Here is a 16,887-nt window from a genome sequence, read left to right on the forward strand (position 1 = left end):
GAGAAGTTCCCAGAGATAGACTTAATGGTCCAGGGACTATTAAGAGGTGATAATTGCAAATAACTTCTAAACATGAGTGAGAATTGGATTATTCCCAGCATTACTGTACTAAGGTCTAGGAAGCCCTGATTAGAAATCCAGGTAAGAAATGAGTTGTATTGCAAGTCACCCTTCTACATGATCATATCAACTGTAATCACTGTTATAAGTGGACTTGACAAGTCTCGGCAATTAAAAACACTGAGCAGACACGGGTAGAACTTCAATAATCTAACTGTGGGTGTGCTGCTTTAATGAAGGTATTGCCTTGTCTCTGGTGTGCATCAGCAAGCTAAAGGGATTATTCAGAACCTGAAAATTCACACGAGTCCGCTACTCTCCGGAGTCACTGAACCTAGAGACTGTAAACTCCTGTGGACATTTCCCAAGTGCTTACTGCAGTGTTCTGCCCACAGTAAGCATTCAATAAGTTCCACTGACTGACTGAAGCATTTGGATGATTGCAGGTAAGGGGGATTTGGGGGATTGGGTTTGTCTGGAAGACTGATGCACAGAGACCCTTCACAGTTAAGTTTTGATTATGATGTTGGTTGTGTTACTTACGTGCCCTGTACAGGTTGAGTTCTTAGGCTGGGGTTGACATTCTGGGTGGCACTGCAAGCACTCTGACTTCTCCACAAACTCTCTTGGGAACCTTACAGGGGAGAGTGAAACGAAAAGAATAAATGCCATTGCTCTAAGACACTCAGCATCCTCAAGGACTCTCTGTTCTTTCGGATCACCTGAATTGGAACATTGACAATTTATTAAAATCAATCTTTTCACCCATTACCCATCATTTGCTCCATGCAGCCATGATTATTGAAGTCATCTGTAAGAAAATGTTAACTTGGAGATGGGGAGAAGGAGGAGGAAGGCAGAAAGTGTAAAATTTTCCCCATAAAATAAACACACAAGTAAAAATGTGAAATATTTCCTGCTTATCTCCAAGTGCTCTTTCAAAGTTTTTAAAGATTTTGCTAAGGAATTTTCTCTAAAGTTTCCACAGAAGTTTAAACCACAATTAAGCACAAAGTTGATGCTTGGTTCCAAAGGCAAGAGGATCACTCCAGATGTTAGACAAAATGAAATCTGGCTGATAATTAAGTGTATGCTCTTGCTCCAGGCAACATTGAGTAAATGGTTAAAATATGAACCAAGTATTTGGAACAGATGGTTCCGATAGCAATAAAGCCGTTCCATTTCAAGTAGATGGTATAAATGAAACTATATCCACTCATCGGCGACCACTCATATAGTATACTCTTGCCCTCTAGGGCGCTGTACCTGCTGAGGGGAATGTGCTCACAAAAGTACCAGCTGTTCACATGCGACTTCCTAAATACAAACTCCAGTGTACTGAACAATTGTCTTTTAATTATTGTGAGTTGTTTCTAAATAAGAATTCTGCTTTCTTCAGAAGAACTGCAAATGGGAAATACCCAAGAGATATTTGTTCACGGCTGTATGGCTGAATAACTTTTCTTCCTTGATGCCGAGCAGGAGTGGAATAGTTCATTTATGGCTCCTTGTGGGCAGGAAACATGTCTACCAACTCTGTCGTATTGTACTTTCACAAGTGTTTAATACAGAGCTCTGCACACAGGGCTCCTGGCTGATGGACTCTCCTTTGGTCTCTGCATTCTCAAAGAGAACAGGAAATCAGACTTTATGGCCTGGGGAAGAAAAGACTGGGAATGACTTAGATCCATCCGATCAAGTCTTTAACGAGACCTTACTCCAAGGATAGTGATCCACTGTTCTCCATCTTCCCTGAGAGCAGGATACAGGGGGAAAGTTTGAAATCACAATATGGGTGATTTAGATTTTATCTTTACGTGCGTCTCCCACTCTAGACGGTGAGAGCTCCCTGTGGGCAGGGAACATATCTATCAACTCAGTTGTATTGTACTCTCCCAAGTGCTTCATACAGAGCTGTGCAAATAGTGAGTGCTCAATCAATGCCATTCACTGAAGTGAGAAAGACTTGCAGACAGGAAGGACTGGGAAGTGTTAGAATGGATGCCAAAGTATAAGCTAGGTGAAATGAGGACAGTGAAGCGGGAGTGCAAAGTCGTAGATTTGGTTGTTCAAGTTTTTCAAATTGACACTGCATTTTGTTCTCTGAAGAATTTTGCCAAGATGAATTTATGAGGTCACACCTACCCTGGTAAACAAAGTAAAGTCTAGCCAAAGAAACCAGATCCTAATCTGTTCGTGGGGGTACTTGCACGACAACTGCAACTTGCCTGGCAAAATGAATTTGTTAGTTGAAAAGGATTTCCTGTTTTAATACAAACAGACTATCATACAGGCTCTTTAGACTTAACTTGTGTTTAAGTAGTGGGGTGGGTGGGGGGGGGAGAATCCGAGGACAAATATATTTATTCATTCAATTGTATTTATTGAGCGCTTACTATGTGCAGAGCCCTGCACTAAGTGCTTGGAATGTACAATTCGAGTTAATCATTTTAGAATGAACCAAGATTTTTTTCAGAATTGGATGTTCTCCTTCCTACTTAGATTGTGAGCCCCAGGAGGGACTTGATTATCTTGCACTTTGCTACTGACTTGAGATTTACCCCTCCCTTAGGCCCACAGCTATTAGGTTCCTAACCCTAATTGATTTTAATGTCAGCGTCTAGAGTGTAAGCGCCTTGTGGGCAGGGTACATATCTGCCAACTTTGCTATATTATACTTTCCCAAGCACTTAGAGTGGTGCTCTACACACAGGAAGTGCTCAATAAATATGACTGATTGATTGTGCCTACCCCAGCACTTAGTAAATACCAGTTATCATTATTATTATTTTGGAAGTCTACATGGGACTATTTGGATCCTTTGGGATCTGCTCCAAGAAGGAAAAATCTAGATATTCTTAAAGAGATTTCTCTGGAAGTGGTTACTCATCAGTCTCCAGAACTCGATTAGCTGAACATAGCAAGACAGACTCAATGAGCTGCGAAGAGCATCTACGGCACATCACTCCTGCTGCAGAGCTTCCCCGCTCCGCCTCCACACTGGGCTTGGAAACCTATCCAATGATCAAGTGGGTGGAAAAAGCTGTAGAAACAGTGCCGGCGGAGTCAGGAATAAAAATAGCCCTGGTAGAGGTGAGGGCAACTGCATATCTCTCAAAACTAAGTCAGTGCCTGAAGAACTCATCCAGTAGAGGGGGGATGAGCTCAAAGGAGAAATCCAATCTTACTGGATTTGCATCCAAAGAAAAGAAATTCACCCAAAGACTCAGCCCCCGCTGACAGGCAGGATCCCAAGCAAGAGGAGCTGGATAAAGAAGACAATGTCTGTAATTGTGATTTTATTGGACGAGCGAGGCTGTAAGGGGATTTCAGGATATTGGAATAAAATGGGTCTTGGGAAATGGGAGTCAAGGCAATTTGATTCTTCCCAGATTTGATTCTAAGATCAGGCCAGTGAATGAGAATTTGCTCTGGTTAATGAATTCTTCCAGCAAGAGGAAAACAAGACATAACTCATCGTTTCGAATGAAGACAAGTTTTATCTGTTAGCAAAAGGATCTGTTTCTGTGAAAAGAAAAACCCAGAAAGATCAAGAATGCTGCCCCCAAACCTCCAAACCTCTTATAACCTCCCTGGGTTTCTGGCTTCCTACAGTCTGAAATTCTCATTAAGATATTGAGGACCAGAGACATTAATCTGAAATCACAGAATCATGGTATTTCACGTTTACCTATGTTTGCCCATGCAGTTTAATATTTATTAAAAATTCAAACAGGCCACAAAGTGCTGTTAACTAAATTTTAATGAATGTCTTATTAAAAGTGTAGGGTGAGACAAGGTGAATTTGCATCAACTGAGATTAGTCCAGCCAAACAATAATTTGTTCCCCTGAGGTTTTTCCACTCCAAATTATCTGGATAATTATCCCAAATCTCCCTTTCGCTTTGTTCCCAAAGCCCAAAAGAGAAATGGTTCTGTTCCCTATTCCCTTTCACTTTAACCTGCTTCTCTAAAGGGAGCCATAATGAACTTCCTGTGCCAATCTTGGCTTTCCAGTCAATCAATCAACAAGTAAATGGCATATATTAAACACTTATTAAGTGCAGAACACTGTACTAAGGGCTTGGGAATGCACAATACAATGGTGTTGGTAGATATATTCCCTGACCATAAGGAGGTTACAGTCTAGAAGGGGAGACAGACATTAATATAAATACATAAATTACAGGTAGGTAAATAAGTCCTCCAGGTGGGGTGAATATCAAGTGCTTAAAGGGTACAGATCCAAGTGCCCAGATGACGCAGAAGGGAGAGGGAGAAGGGGAAATGAGGGCTTAGTAGTGGAAAGCCTCTCGGAGGAGAAGTGATTTTAATAAGGCTTTGAAGTGGAGAGAGTACTTTCTGTCATATTTTAAGTAGAAGGGAGTTCTAGGACAGAGAGAAGATGTGGGCAAATGGTACATGATCCCTCCTGGCTTTAATTCTTTATTGTTAATGTTATTTTTTTAAACAAGATTTTAAATTGCAGGAAACAGCATTACAGGCTACTGAAACTCAATTGCTCCTTCTCTAATAGGCTCATCATTGGAAATGAACATTAGGACTCTGTTTCACCTATATATATCCTTGAGAGGATGATAATGAGAACAAATTTTATTTTCCTCTCGGGGCTGGAGGAGCAAGCAGAGAAGAACACTGTGCAAGGGAGACAAGAGGTGTCACAACTGTAAGCCCTCAGAATCGCTGCACTGTCACATGACGGGAATATTTTACTTCTCAGGAAAAGAGAAAAAGCACAAAGAAACCTCCTCACCCATCTAATATGTTGCATTTCTCCACACACTCCTTGCTTCGACTGACGTATCGGCAAGAAAAACAATGGTTTGGCTCTGGACCCCAACATCCATCAGAGGAACACAAGGGGTGACAAACTTGACCGGTGGCATCTAAGTGGAACCAATCAAAAACAAAACAGTACAACAAAAACCCGAAGAATAGTGTAAGACTTTCAACTCCAATAAAGAAGAAGTGTAGCCTTGTGGATAGAGCACAGGCCTGGGAGTCATAAGGACCTGGGTTCTAATACCAGCTCCACCATTTGTCTACTCTGTGACCTTGGGTGCATCACTTAACTTCTCTGTGCATCAGTTACCTCATCTGTAAAGTGAGGATTAAGACTATGAGCCCCACATGGGACATGGACTGTGCCAACCTGATTACCTTGTATCTATCCCAGTACTTAGAACAGTGCTTGGCACACAGTAAGCGCTTAACAAATACCTTAAAAAAACCAAACTACTTGAGGATAGGTGGTCTCTGTTCTCCAATGGGAGAATGCCTAAAACTTTAGTGGTTGACTGAGGATTAAACACGCTAATCATTTTTTCTGCGGTCACAATTCACATATGAGCTTCTTTTATACTCAGAAGTTTACTATCCACCGTAGAAGAAACAGTGGCGGGGTGGTGAGGAGTCTTTCTCTCATTTTCTCTCCTCTTTCAAAAGTTGCACAGTATAAAGCCACTTTCTGTAGCTTTGACAGCACAGCATCACCCAGATTCTAGTGCTCATCTTCACTCAGTTACTGGGGAAGAAACGATAAGACAGTTTCAAGCCAGAACTTATGAAATAAGTTAACCAGAGTAAAAACCTACCAGCTTTGAAATTATTATTGTCTGTTTTAAATTTTGCACGTGTTAACAAGCTGGTAACCATCTATCATTCTGCTGCTATCCACTCCAATTTAAAACCTAAAACAATGGTTGGAAACCCCTACGAGACCATGAGGGTTTTATACAAGTCACAATAAATTTCACAACAAATTTCCCTAAGTAATTTTACAATGGCAGGCAAAAGCAGATGGTGACAACTTACTGCATTCATTTTCATTCCTGTTGTTTTCAATTTTATAGTTCTGATTCTGTGTGCTAAACAGTTTCTTCCAGCATATCGTGTTTGCATAGCACAAGTTTTTGTTTTTTGAAATGATTACATCTCCATCACTTATTTCCTTGAGCGATCGTAATCCCAGATAACTTATGTTCAGGTTAACAATAGCAAGCGAAAACCGGCCACTAAATTGAAGGAAGAAGGAACAGTATTATAATCAGCAAAATAAATGTGTTCTGAGAAAAGAAAATATTGAAAATGGGTTTTACTAGGACAGTTCCTGGTCTACTTTAGGCAGCTTTTTGAATTGTAAAACACAGGCCTGTGGAAGATCTGAACTGCAGTATTTTCAAAGTATAAATGTGATTTTTACAGTAGCATTAAAAAAATCACTACAATCCTTGCTAGATCTTTCTTTTGCAGAAATTTACAGACACCATAAATTCAAATATAGCACAAACTTCAAGTTTTCCTGCAGAAATTTTATGGATATTGGACAAATCCAAATAAAATCCATTAACAACCTAGGTACCCATGCGGAGAATTCAGCTGTGTCAAAAGCATGTGGTAGTGAGGATAATAAGCCACAGGAGGGGAACTGTACTTCAAACAGCTTTGTTTTCCACATGGGCATATAAAGAGAGTCAAAGAGGCAAAGACTATGCTGTATGATTTTAATCTATATTTTGGACTATCGAAATACTTCTGAATTTGTCTTCAAATAGATGTCTATGTGCTGGTTAGAAAAGTGAAAACAATCAGAAATCCTGCTTGAGTGAAAGGCATGGAGGACTGGTTAAAAAAGAGGGTGCCTCAATCACAGCAGAGAAGAGTCCTGAGGGAGGCACGAGAGGCTAGTGGGAAAAGTGCGTAATGGCGACTTTGGCGACTCCCTCAAGAAAGCCGCTATTTCTCTTGCAAACTATGAACGCCCTGACCACAAGGGGTTCTAATCCTGGCTAGGCTACTTGCCTCCTATGTGGCCTTGGTCAGGTTACTTAACTTCTCTGCGCCTTAGTTCCCCCAACCGTAAAATGGGAATCCAATATCTGTTCTCCCTCCTACTTAGACTGTTGGCCTTATGTGGGATAGGACCTGGGGCTGACCTCATCTTTTTCTTCCCCAGAACTTAACACACAGTTAAGCACTTAACAAATATCATAATTACTATCATTATCACAGCATCATCACAAAATGGGTTGATATTCAAGTGGCTAATGATCTACACCAGCTTAAAGAAATGCTGACCAAAGGAAGGTCAGTTTCACTGCTAGAAAGGGCTACTCTAACTCTGTAACTTAAACACAGGGCACTTTGTAACCATCAGTATAATAGAATGGGCTACCCACATAAAGAGTAGCAATCCTCTCGGGATTCAGGTGGGGTCCTGGCCACTGGAGGTTTTTCCTTCTGCGTAAGCCACTCCCATTTACACGCACTTCCCTGGCAACCTAAATCTTCCCAACACAATTACTTAGATCAGCCAGTAAGTCTTATCACAGCAGTTTCACCTGGCTTGAACAATCAGAGCATTTAGGGTTTGGTTCACCCACCCTTTCAGGTGCCGGGAAAGAGATAGGGTCCTCAATGATTTCACCTGAATTTTAGGGTTCAGTTCCTTGGAACACTACCCAGGCATAGTTCCACTGTTGCAAGAGTCCTGGTCAGACACTGCAACTCTGTTCCATGTTTTAAGTGATGTTCTGAGTATCTACCTCTCTTCCCTCAAATTCATTTCTATCTTCTCTCATTAACTATCGTAGCAGAAAGGGGATAGTCCCCCTCTAGACTGTAAGCTTGTTGTGGGCAGGGAATGTGTCCGATAAATGGGCATATTGTACTCTTCCAAGCGCTTAGTACAGTGCTTTGAACACAGTAAGTGCTCAATAAAAACGATTGACTAGTCCCAGAGACACGATGTTTTAAAACTTCTCTCTTGACTACATCTCCCAGCCGAAGGGAAGTCCTGAGGCAGTGATCTGACTACACACACTAAAACTGCGTGACATCCTGACTGTGGAATTGTTTGACTGTGGGATTGTGGCTTCAAAATGAGGGCAGTTTGCTAACTTTTCTCCTCTACAAGGATGAATCCCCATGAAAACAGGCCCAGCTGTGGCGGTTCTGTACTTACTGCTGCTTAGTTCTGCCTCGGATAATTTCCAGATTTTCAAAAACATCAAGGCTGGTCATGTTTGCGGGCCAATCCTGAATCAGTAAAAACCCTGCAAGGCAAAGAAATAGCTCAGAAATAATAATGGGACTTTCAGTAAAACCGTCCTTTAGGCTGTGAGGGATTCAATCTGCTCTTAGGTGGAAGTGAGATTTTGACCGTTTTCAAACTTTAAACAGGAGGTGCTGGATATTTTTTCCCACTTTAACATATCATTATTGTTACTGTTCTTATTAAGGACTCACTCTGGGTAAAGCACTGTGCTAAGTCCTGGGGTAGATTCAAGATAACCAGATTGGATACGGCCCGGGTCCCACGCAAGGCTGATATTTACAGATGAGGGAACCAGGGTCCAGAGAGATTAACTGATTTACCCACTGTCATACACAGGTCAGTGGCAGGAGTGGGATTAGAACCCACAACTCCTGCCTTTCCAAAACATGCTCTTTCCACCCAGCCTCACTGCTATGCAGTACTTACCCTCTGAGTATATTTGTCCACTTAACTTTCAGCTAGTCTAAAGGGCATATCTTCCCCCTCAAAGCAGGAACTATGACTTTCCATGACGCACCCCACTCCACTGCCAGATATTCTGCTAGTGCCAGGCACCACACGGACATATAATAAGGGAAGGAGAATGGCCTAGGGGAAAGAATATGGACCTGGGAGCCAGAGGACCTGCGTTCTAATCCCAGCTCGGCCATTTGCCTGTCATGTGACCTTGGGCAAGTCACTTAACTTCTCTGTGCCTCAGATTCCTCCTGTGCAAAATAATAACCAAGACCTGTTATCCCTCTTACTCAGACTGTGAGCTGCATGTGGTAGAGGGACTGGGTCCGATCCGCTTATCTTGTATCTACACCAGAGCTTAGTATAGTGCTGGGCATGTAGTCGGCACTTTACAGATACCACAGTTATTATCGTTATTATAGGTGTTAACAGAATGAATGAATTCCCCCAACCTCAGCACCTCCATGGAGACGCTTGACACTGAGTTCTCTTCATAATGGACTACGGGGCCTCTAAATGAAATGTTCAGTAGGTCTTGTCAAATCACCAAATAGTGAGGGCCAGAGGCTCAATGGCTTAAGTACAAAAAGGAAAGCCCTCCACCCCAAAATCCTGATTTCCTCCACTCTCCCTCATATATATCGCCAGCTGGTGGTTTTCTTGATGATTTGCTCTGGTAGACCATACTTCTTAATCCATTTTAAACTCATTTCATCCGACTGCCATCTTCCCCCAAACCCTCAGTTAAGAGCGAATGCAATTCCACTATTTATATGTTGTCCAAACAATTGTTCCAGTCCATGAATGAGGATTGGTTTTACTTATAATAACTACAGACCTGATATTTCTTTGATGGTTTTAAAGATGTTCAGTTCCTCCGGGTTCAGCTGTGGAGTTTTTGTGAAAGCATCCCTGAAATACACCCACAAATTAATAATCCAGGTTGGCACTGAGAACAGAAGCACAGAATTTTTTTTCTTGCAAGTAAATGATAGTTAATCACATACCCTTTAAATGCCACAGGCAGGATATGAAGATCCCCGTTGATCTTGGTACAATTTTGGAATCGTTTGATGTTCGTGGCATTTATAGAAAGAACATCCTTAAATTCACCAGTTCCAATTCCAGTGCAAACTGTAAAAGGAATGGAAATGATTATTCCTTCCAGGTTTCTAGGATGAAAAAGTTCTAGACCAAACAGCAGAACAATTTCTGTTAGTGAGTAGGGAATATTTTCCCTTCTTTTCCCCCACCCAGGGGCCTCAAGTTTTGTCAAAATACGAAATTCTCTTGTCCCCTTGCTGCCTACATATCAGTCTCACGCATACATCCCAGGTATGAGGTTACTCTCCATTTCCACCAATGGTTTGGAGAACGGGACTGCGTTTTCTGAAATGCACGAGGCTCTGACATTCGGGAGCTTGTTGACTCATGTATGGGAAGGCCCCTGAGGTAACAGAAGAGAGCAGGTACACAGATAGAGTAAACATTTCAGCAAAGGCAAAGTCTGGAAAGTGATGTGGCACAGTTGGAGACAGAGGGAGAGGCAGGTGTGGGCAGGCCTGGCACACATGAACAAGGAGTGTTCAGAGTGAAGGACTGTTAATATTTTTATTGGACTTGGTCCTAGAGATGTCAACTTTCCGTTCTGCAAAGGGGAGTGAAAAACAGCCAGGGTAGTGTGGTTCTAGGAGAAGTGATGCTTCAAAGCCATTTGGGAGGTTTCTGAGGCGGACTGGAAACTTTGGGGTCTTGTCCTTTTAGACTATAAGCTTGTTGTGGGCAGGGAATGTGTCTGTTATAATGCTGTGTTGTACTCTTCCAAGAGTCTAGCACAGTGCCGTGCACACAATAAATACGACTGATTGACTGATTGTCCGAGACCTGGCATGTGTAAGATTAGGCATCTAGCTCAGAGCTGTAGGGGCCACTGCTAGGCTTGGCTCTTTGGAAGAATGAGGGTAAGAACTTGCTAATTCTCACAGTGAGGCAATAACAGAACGATAACTCCAGCTGAATAAGTGGCCCTCACCTCTTGACGGCTCAGGAGCATGGTGAAGGCTGATCTTGCCCCCCACATGCAGGCTGGGTAGAATGGTGCCAGAGATTCCCACAAAAAGAGAAGCAGCATATCCTAGTGAAAGGTGTACAGACCTGGGTTCTAATCCCACCTCTGCTACTTGTCTGTTGCATGACCTTGAACAAGTCACAAATAATAATAATAATGCTTGTGGTATTCGTTAAGCGCTTACTATGTGCCAGGCACTTTACAAAGCACTGCCGTGGATACAAGCAAATCAGGTTGGGCACGGTCCCTGTCCCATGTGGCGCTCACAGTCTCAATCCTCACTTTACAGATGAGGTAACTGAGGCACAGAGAAGTGAAGCGACTTGCCCTAGGTCACCCAGCAGACAAATAAGTGGCTGATTCAGAATTAGAACCCATGACCTTTTCCGACTCCTAGGCCTGTGCTCTAGCTACTACGCGATGCTGCTTCTCACAACTTTTCTGAGCCTGTTTCCTCATTGACACTAGGGAATCAACACCTCTTCCCCCTCTTATTTAGATTAGGAACTCCTTGTAGATTGGGGATTGTTGTCGATTTCTCTAACCCATAGTAAATATACATCCAGAAATCTCTAAACACAAAGACTTTCCTTGGAGGTTCTGAATTGAATTCTTCCATTTTTCTTAATAGTAACAATAACGTGTGGTATTTGTTAAGCACTTAATAGGTTACTATTAAGTTACCTGTACTAAGTGCGGAAGCATATTCAGTGTTATCAGATCAGACTCAGTCCCTGTCCCACCTGGGGCTCATAGATTAAGGTGGAGAGGGAAGAGGTATTCTATTCCCATTTTCCAGATGAAGAAACTGAGGCACAGAGAAGCTAAACCACTTGCCCAAGATCACACAGCAGGTAAGGCCTAGACCTCCTGACTCTCAGTCTTTTGCTATTTCCACTAGGCCACACTTGTTTTCCGCAAGGTCTTTCCGAAAGACTTTGAGGCAAGCTCCATTGTAGTTTAGCTTTGAGAAGCGGAGAAGTTGATCAGAAAAGTACCACTCCTTGAAGGTGGTAATGATGGAACCTGTTAAAGAACTTGCTGTGTGCCAAGTATGGAACTAAGTGCGAGAGTAGATACAAGATAATAGGGTCAGGCACAGACCCCTTTCCCACAAGTAGGTCAGCACCCGAGCAAATGTGGATGTGAAGCAAGGACAAGCAGGATAAGATCAGAGGGGCAAACTGGTCCCTCTTATACATTATTACTCTATTATATTAATAATGTGTATATCTATGATTCTATTTTTCTATTTTGACGCTATTGATGCCTGTCTTCTTGTTTTGTTTTGCTGTCTCCCTCTTTTAGACTGTGAGCCCGTTGTTGGGCAGGGATTGTACATTCCAAGCGCTTAGTACAGTGCTCTGCACAAAGTAACCGCTGAATAAATATGACCGAATGAATTTTTTTAAAAAAATTCAGTTGCTTTCCCCTACCAGTAATTTATTTTAGCGTCTCTCTCTCTTGTTGGATTGAAAGCTCCTTAAGGGCAGTGACCGTGTCTATTAATCAATCAGTTACATTTATTGAGCACTTACTATGGGCAGAGCACTGTTCTAAGTGCTTGGGAGAGTACACTATAACAATATAATAGAGTTGGTAGACATATTCCCTGCCCGCAATGAATCTACCAATTAAAGCGTTTAGCACACTTCTCTGCACAAAATAAGTGCTCAGTAAATACCACTGATTGATTGATTACTTTTCAGTTTTCCTGACAACCGAATGCCTTAGGTGATTCTTCAGTCAGAAACCTCCACCGCTGATATAAGGGCTCCAGCGGCATAAGTAGGATCAACAACCCAGGTCTTCTGATTCCCAGAGCCGTGCTCTTTACACTGCATCAAAATCGGGATTAATAGGACAAGTAGTAAACAGCCAACATAGACCGTAGAGAAAGGCTTCGGAGTTTTGACTGAAGCATTCAAGCATCGAAGAAAATCCTTTTAAACTTTGGCCTGATCTGATTCACCGAAGCGAAATGTTATAATCCACTTTGCTCAGAACTGTCTGTGAAATGTAGTTCTGACAGCACCAGATTCTCTCGGGACCCAAACTACTTCCTGGAAGTCAGGCATCTTGGAAAACTGCATTAACTCTTTCTGGCCTTCAGGGCATTATTTAGCTGATTGAAACAGTAACCAAGTTTCTGTCTCTAGGGCCAAATTACCTAGATAATAATATACTTTGACCTTAATTAGCACACCTTTTTCTGTCCTAAAATATTCTAATTCTGGGTGAGGTACATTGCTCAGGCTTCAGATACATGAAAAATTTGAGCCTTTAGAATAGCACAGAATCAAGACCCAAGCGGAGTTAAAATAAGAAAAAAAACCCCCCAAACTATTTCATACCCAGTATTTCCAAGTGAAATGCAACTTGCTCCGAGCTGATATCGAAGACAGTGATGTCTAAAACCAGTATTTCCCAACTCAGTAAGCAACTTATTTAAACACTTCCCAAAGCTGTAAGAAACCTATTACCTCTTCCAAAGGAATATGCTATAAACTAAGGCGAGTCCGCCTAATGGTCTTCAGTTCAGAAAATCAAAATATATATTTTGTCTCTGTTGATGGGATACTTGGCATCTGGGCCTGAATTGCTACTGATTTTTTCCAAGACGCAATTTTTGATGCTTATTTTAATCACATGCTAACTGAAGCTGGATAAGTAGGATTTACGTTTGATGCCCAAATCACTTTAATTAAAATGCTCATTTTCCCTCAGGGAGCAACATATTGGTTAAAGCAAAAAAGTCAGTTTGTATTACATGGTGTGGATTGTAACTCTAGAAACATCTCTCCAGAGATAAAATTCTTAATGAAGAGCATTCGACTGTCCCAAATGGAAGCTTGGGAGAACTAGTTATCTTGTCCTTTCTCATTTAATGTGAATGACAACTTGCCTAATAACATGCCCAGTCCTTCATTGTTTAGGCATGTCAGAACATCAAAATGCATGATTTTAACCTCTTGAAAGGTGCTTTTCATTTTTTTCTTCTTTTCTGCATTCTTTAACCATTTCTTTCTCAAGTCCTCTCAGGATACATCCCTCCCTTGAGCGAGAGGGAAGAGGAGCAATGGGAATGAAATAAAGGGTGAGGGTAGCGGAAAATGGCAAAAGGAAAGAAACAGAGAAAGGAAAGAAGGGAGAGAGAGCATATCTCTTCATCTACCTTCCCTGCATATCCTTCCTGAATCCCCTGGACTCTGAACCCACCCCCAAGTATTAAATCTACCAAATGCTTTTCTCCCTAATTGGGGATTTACCCATCAATCCTAAACTGAGGGAACTAGGAATAATAGACAAGGTTACTCTGGGAAGCAGGTAGAAAGCCAGAAATTTGGATGGAAGGTGATTTGGGGAGTTTATCAGAGAATAAATGAGAAGACCAAATCTGACCCTCTGTAGCAGAAGGTCCCCTTTTCTCCTTCTACCTCTCCTGTGCCAGATGTGACTCAATCTAACTCTTTTCCTTGGCGACCACTCTGTTAATGAGATTTCCTCCCAATCTAGGGTATGGTCTGTTCGCCTCCAGTCTCAGTTCTTCCTTTTCCTATTCTCTGCACTTTTCCCTTGATTTAATCAATGCTATTTACTGAGTGCTTACCGTATGCAGAGCACTGAACTGAGCACTCGGGAGAGCATAATACAAAAGGATAGGAATAGACAATTCCTGCCCACAACCTAAACTATTCATCGATGACCATCTCTCTAGACTGTAAGCTCGTTGTGGGCAGGGAATGTGCCTGTTCATTGTTATTTGGTTTTATCCCAGCACTCAGTACAGTGCTCTGCACACAAAAAGCACTCAATAAATATGACTGAATGAGTGAATAAATTCCTGCCTGCTCAGGGTGACAGCAAGTCCATCCTTGACGGGATTATGTAACCAGGTTCTGCTCTCTCAAAGAGTGATTTTTAGAGTAAAAGAGCCAATTAGATTAAGAAACCTGATTTCTAGAGTCACTTTTTCCACATTGCATTGCCAGTTCATTCACTCACTGCCCATTCTATTAGAAAGCTTCTGTCAGTCCAGGACATGGCTACAGGCCTATTCATACTCAACTGAAATTTAATTCAATTATCTGAAGTACCCACAACTGCATGACCACCCTGTTCTAGGCCCAGTGCTTGGAATTAAAGAAAAAAAAAACAAACCCAGCCCTCCTATCCCAATGTCCAACATTCTTTAGAAGACTGAAGTAGCCAGAGAGGAATTTCTCAGCGTATATCACCAAAGCGAAAATTCTTGGAAGCAGTAGAAATTCCAAAGTGTTTCGTGCCAGGATAAGTGATCTCCACTTAAATCTCGTGGGACTCAAGATGTTAAGCTCACGGGGTCAGAGTGGCTAAATGGTAGGTGGGCTCTAAGGCCCATTCTGTGGGACCCCTCTGCTCTTTGAGAGTGCATCTTGGTTCTTTTGGGAAGGGACAATGGTTCATGCTTGGTGGGGTAGATCTCAGAGGCCAATTTAGAGATTTGTTATCTTGGGCCACGTTGAGAGGATTAATACTCAGGAGGAGGAAATCATTAGTCATGGAGTAATGTCCTTTGAAGCAACATTTGCGGGCAGGTTAGTCTTGGAGCCTGGAAATGGGCAAAGTAACCACATTTTGGGGGATTTTACTAGCCTCCCCCAGGCCTACCCTTCCTTGCTTCCTGCCTTCTCCCTGACCAGCCCACAGGTGAGGTTTAAAGGCCATCATTCAACAAGCCATGACATTTCTGATCATTTCTCCCAAACACAGGAAAAGCCCCATCTCAACTGTTTCTGGGAAATCTGGCACTCTAGAAAAGTGGGTTTTTAAAAATTATCAATATTATTTTTCCTCTGCTCTATTCCCCAGGGAGCAGGTGGCATCCAGAATCCCGGGTGACCTAGGTCTAGGCCCCAGCTTTGCCTGTCATAAATTAGTCAGCGGATCTTGGGTTCTAATCCCAGCTCCACCACTTGCCTGCTGAGTGACCATGAGCAAGTCATTTAACTTCTCTGGGCCTCAGTTTCATCAGCTGCAGAATGGGGATTCAGTACCTGCTCTCCCACTTACTTAGACTGTGAGCCACAGTGAAACAGGGACTGCATTAATTAACATGTATCTACTCCAAGGCTTAGAGCAGTGCTTGACACACAGTAAGTGCTTAACAAATAACATTAAAAAACATACAAAAACAGACGAAGCTTTCTTCTAAGGCTTAGGCCCTAGATCTAGAGCAAACCAAAAGTCACTTTTCTAAAAGGAATAAACGTCCTTAGATCACCCTCGAAGCTTCGTACCTTTACTGCACGGCCCTTCACATTTTTTGCATTTTCGGACACCGTCTTCTTCCACTTCGTAGGTCTCTGCATTGCAAGAGCGGACACAGGAACCATGATCTGTCACTACGTAGTTGTCTGGAAGAAAACACACACACAGAAATTACAGATAAATTACCCTAACACAGCAGGAAGCCTCATTCCCCATTAGTTCCAGGGTGCAGATCACAAATCTATATCTCTTCTTTGCTTTTCAGGGAAGGACATAACTCAATCTAACTTTCCCTCTACCCAGTAACCACACTGGGCCCCAAACTATGAGTTTTCTGATGATCAGAGAAATAGTCCACAGTGAGCTATATAAGATAATTGGGACACACTCTGACAAACCAGAGTTATTTTTAAATCCAGTGAGAGCACTCACTCAAGTCCCACAGGAACTTACGTGGGCACTTTTTGACACAGGTGGCTCCAAAGCTGTATTTCCCTTCTGGGTTGACGTCCATTTGGTAGGTTGTGGGGTTGTACAACATCAGGGTAGGGCAGGTGTCCTTGCACGTGGCTTCATCCCGAAATTTGCGACAGACCTATTCCAGAATGGTAGTCCAATCATAAGGAATTAGGCGACGAGACTTAAATCCCTAAACTTCGTTAAAAGTTAAATAGGATCACTTCCAACGGGAGGAGTCACTAGGTCGAGCTTTTCTGACGGGGCGGTAATTGCCAAGCCTAATCTTGTCAAACATATCACATCTTCTCCCTTTCAGTTATATTTCATATACCTAAATGACTTGTGTTCAGAATCTCAGAATTCTCACAAGGAATAGCTGTTTTCTCCTTGACTAAGGTATGTTATTTGCTATTGATGTGACATTTCATGCAGATAACTACATCAGATGCTCCCCGGGACACAAAGCTAGTCTGCAACCATTATGCCAGGAGGAATGCTGAGGAAAAACTCCATTCAA

The 16,887-nt window shown here is 42.2% G+C and overlaps 1 protein-coding gene across 6 annotated transcripts in view; it reads right to left on the reverse strand.

The window, feature by feature from the left end:
• Positions 1 to 16,887, reverse strand: part of EGFR (epidermal growth factor receptor) — a 298,096-nt gene that overhangs the window by 43,827 nt on the left and 237,382 nt on the right. For all 6 annotated transcript variants that reach the window (XM_029062043.2, XM_029062046.2, XM_029062042.2 and 3 more), the window contains 8 exons: positions 16,365 to 16,506; positions 15,941 to 16,057; positions 9,601 to 9,727; positions 9,432 to 9,505; positions 8,045 to 8,135; positions 5,896 to 6,095; positions 4,835 to 4,967; positions 604 to 694 (listed from right to left, as the gene is read on the reverse strand). In XM_029062043.2, coding sequence (XP_028917876.1) covers positions 604 to 694; positions 4,835 to 4,967; positions 5,896 to 6,095; positions 8,045 to 8,135; positions 9,432 to 9,505; positions 9,601 to 9,727; positions 15,941 to 16,057; positions 16,365 to 16,506 — 975 coding nt within the window. The remainder of the gene's footprint in view (positions 1 to 603; positions 695 to 4,834; positions 4,968 to 5,895; positions 6,096 to 8,044; positions 8,136 to 9,431; positions 9,506 to 9,600; positions 9,728 to 15,940; positions 16,058 to 16,364; positions 16,507 to 16,887) is intronic.

This window comes from Ornithorhynchus anatinus, chromosome 4 (genome assembly GCF_004115215.2).
Source record: "Ornithorhynchus anatinus isolate Pmale09 chromosome 4, mOrnAna1.pri.v4, whole genome shotgun sequence".
NCBI classification, from domain to species: Eukaryota; Metazoa; Chordata; class Mammalia; order Monotremata; family Ornithorhynchidae; genus Ornithorhynchus; species Ornithorhynchus anatinus.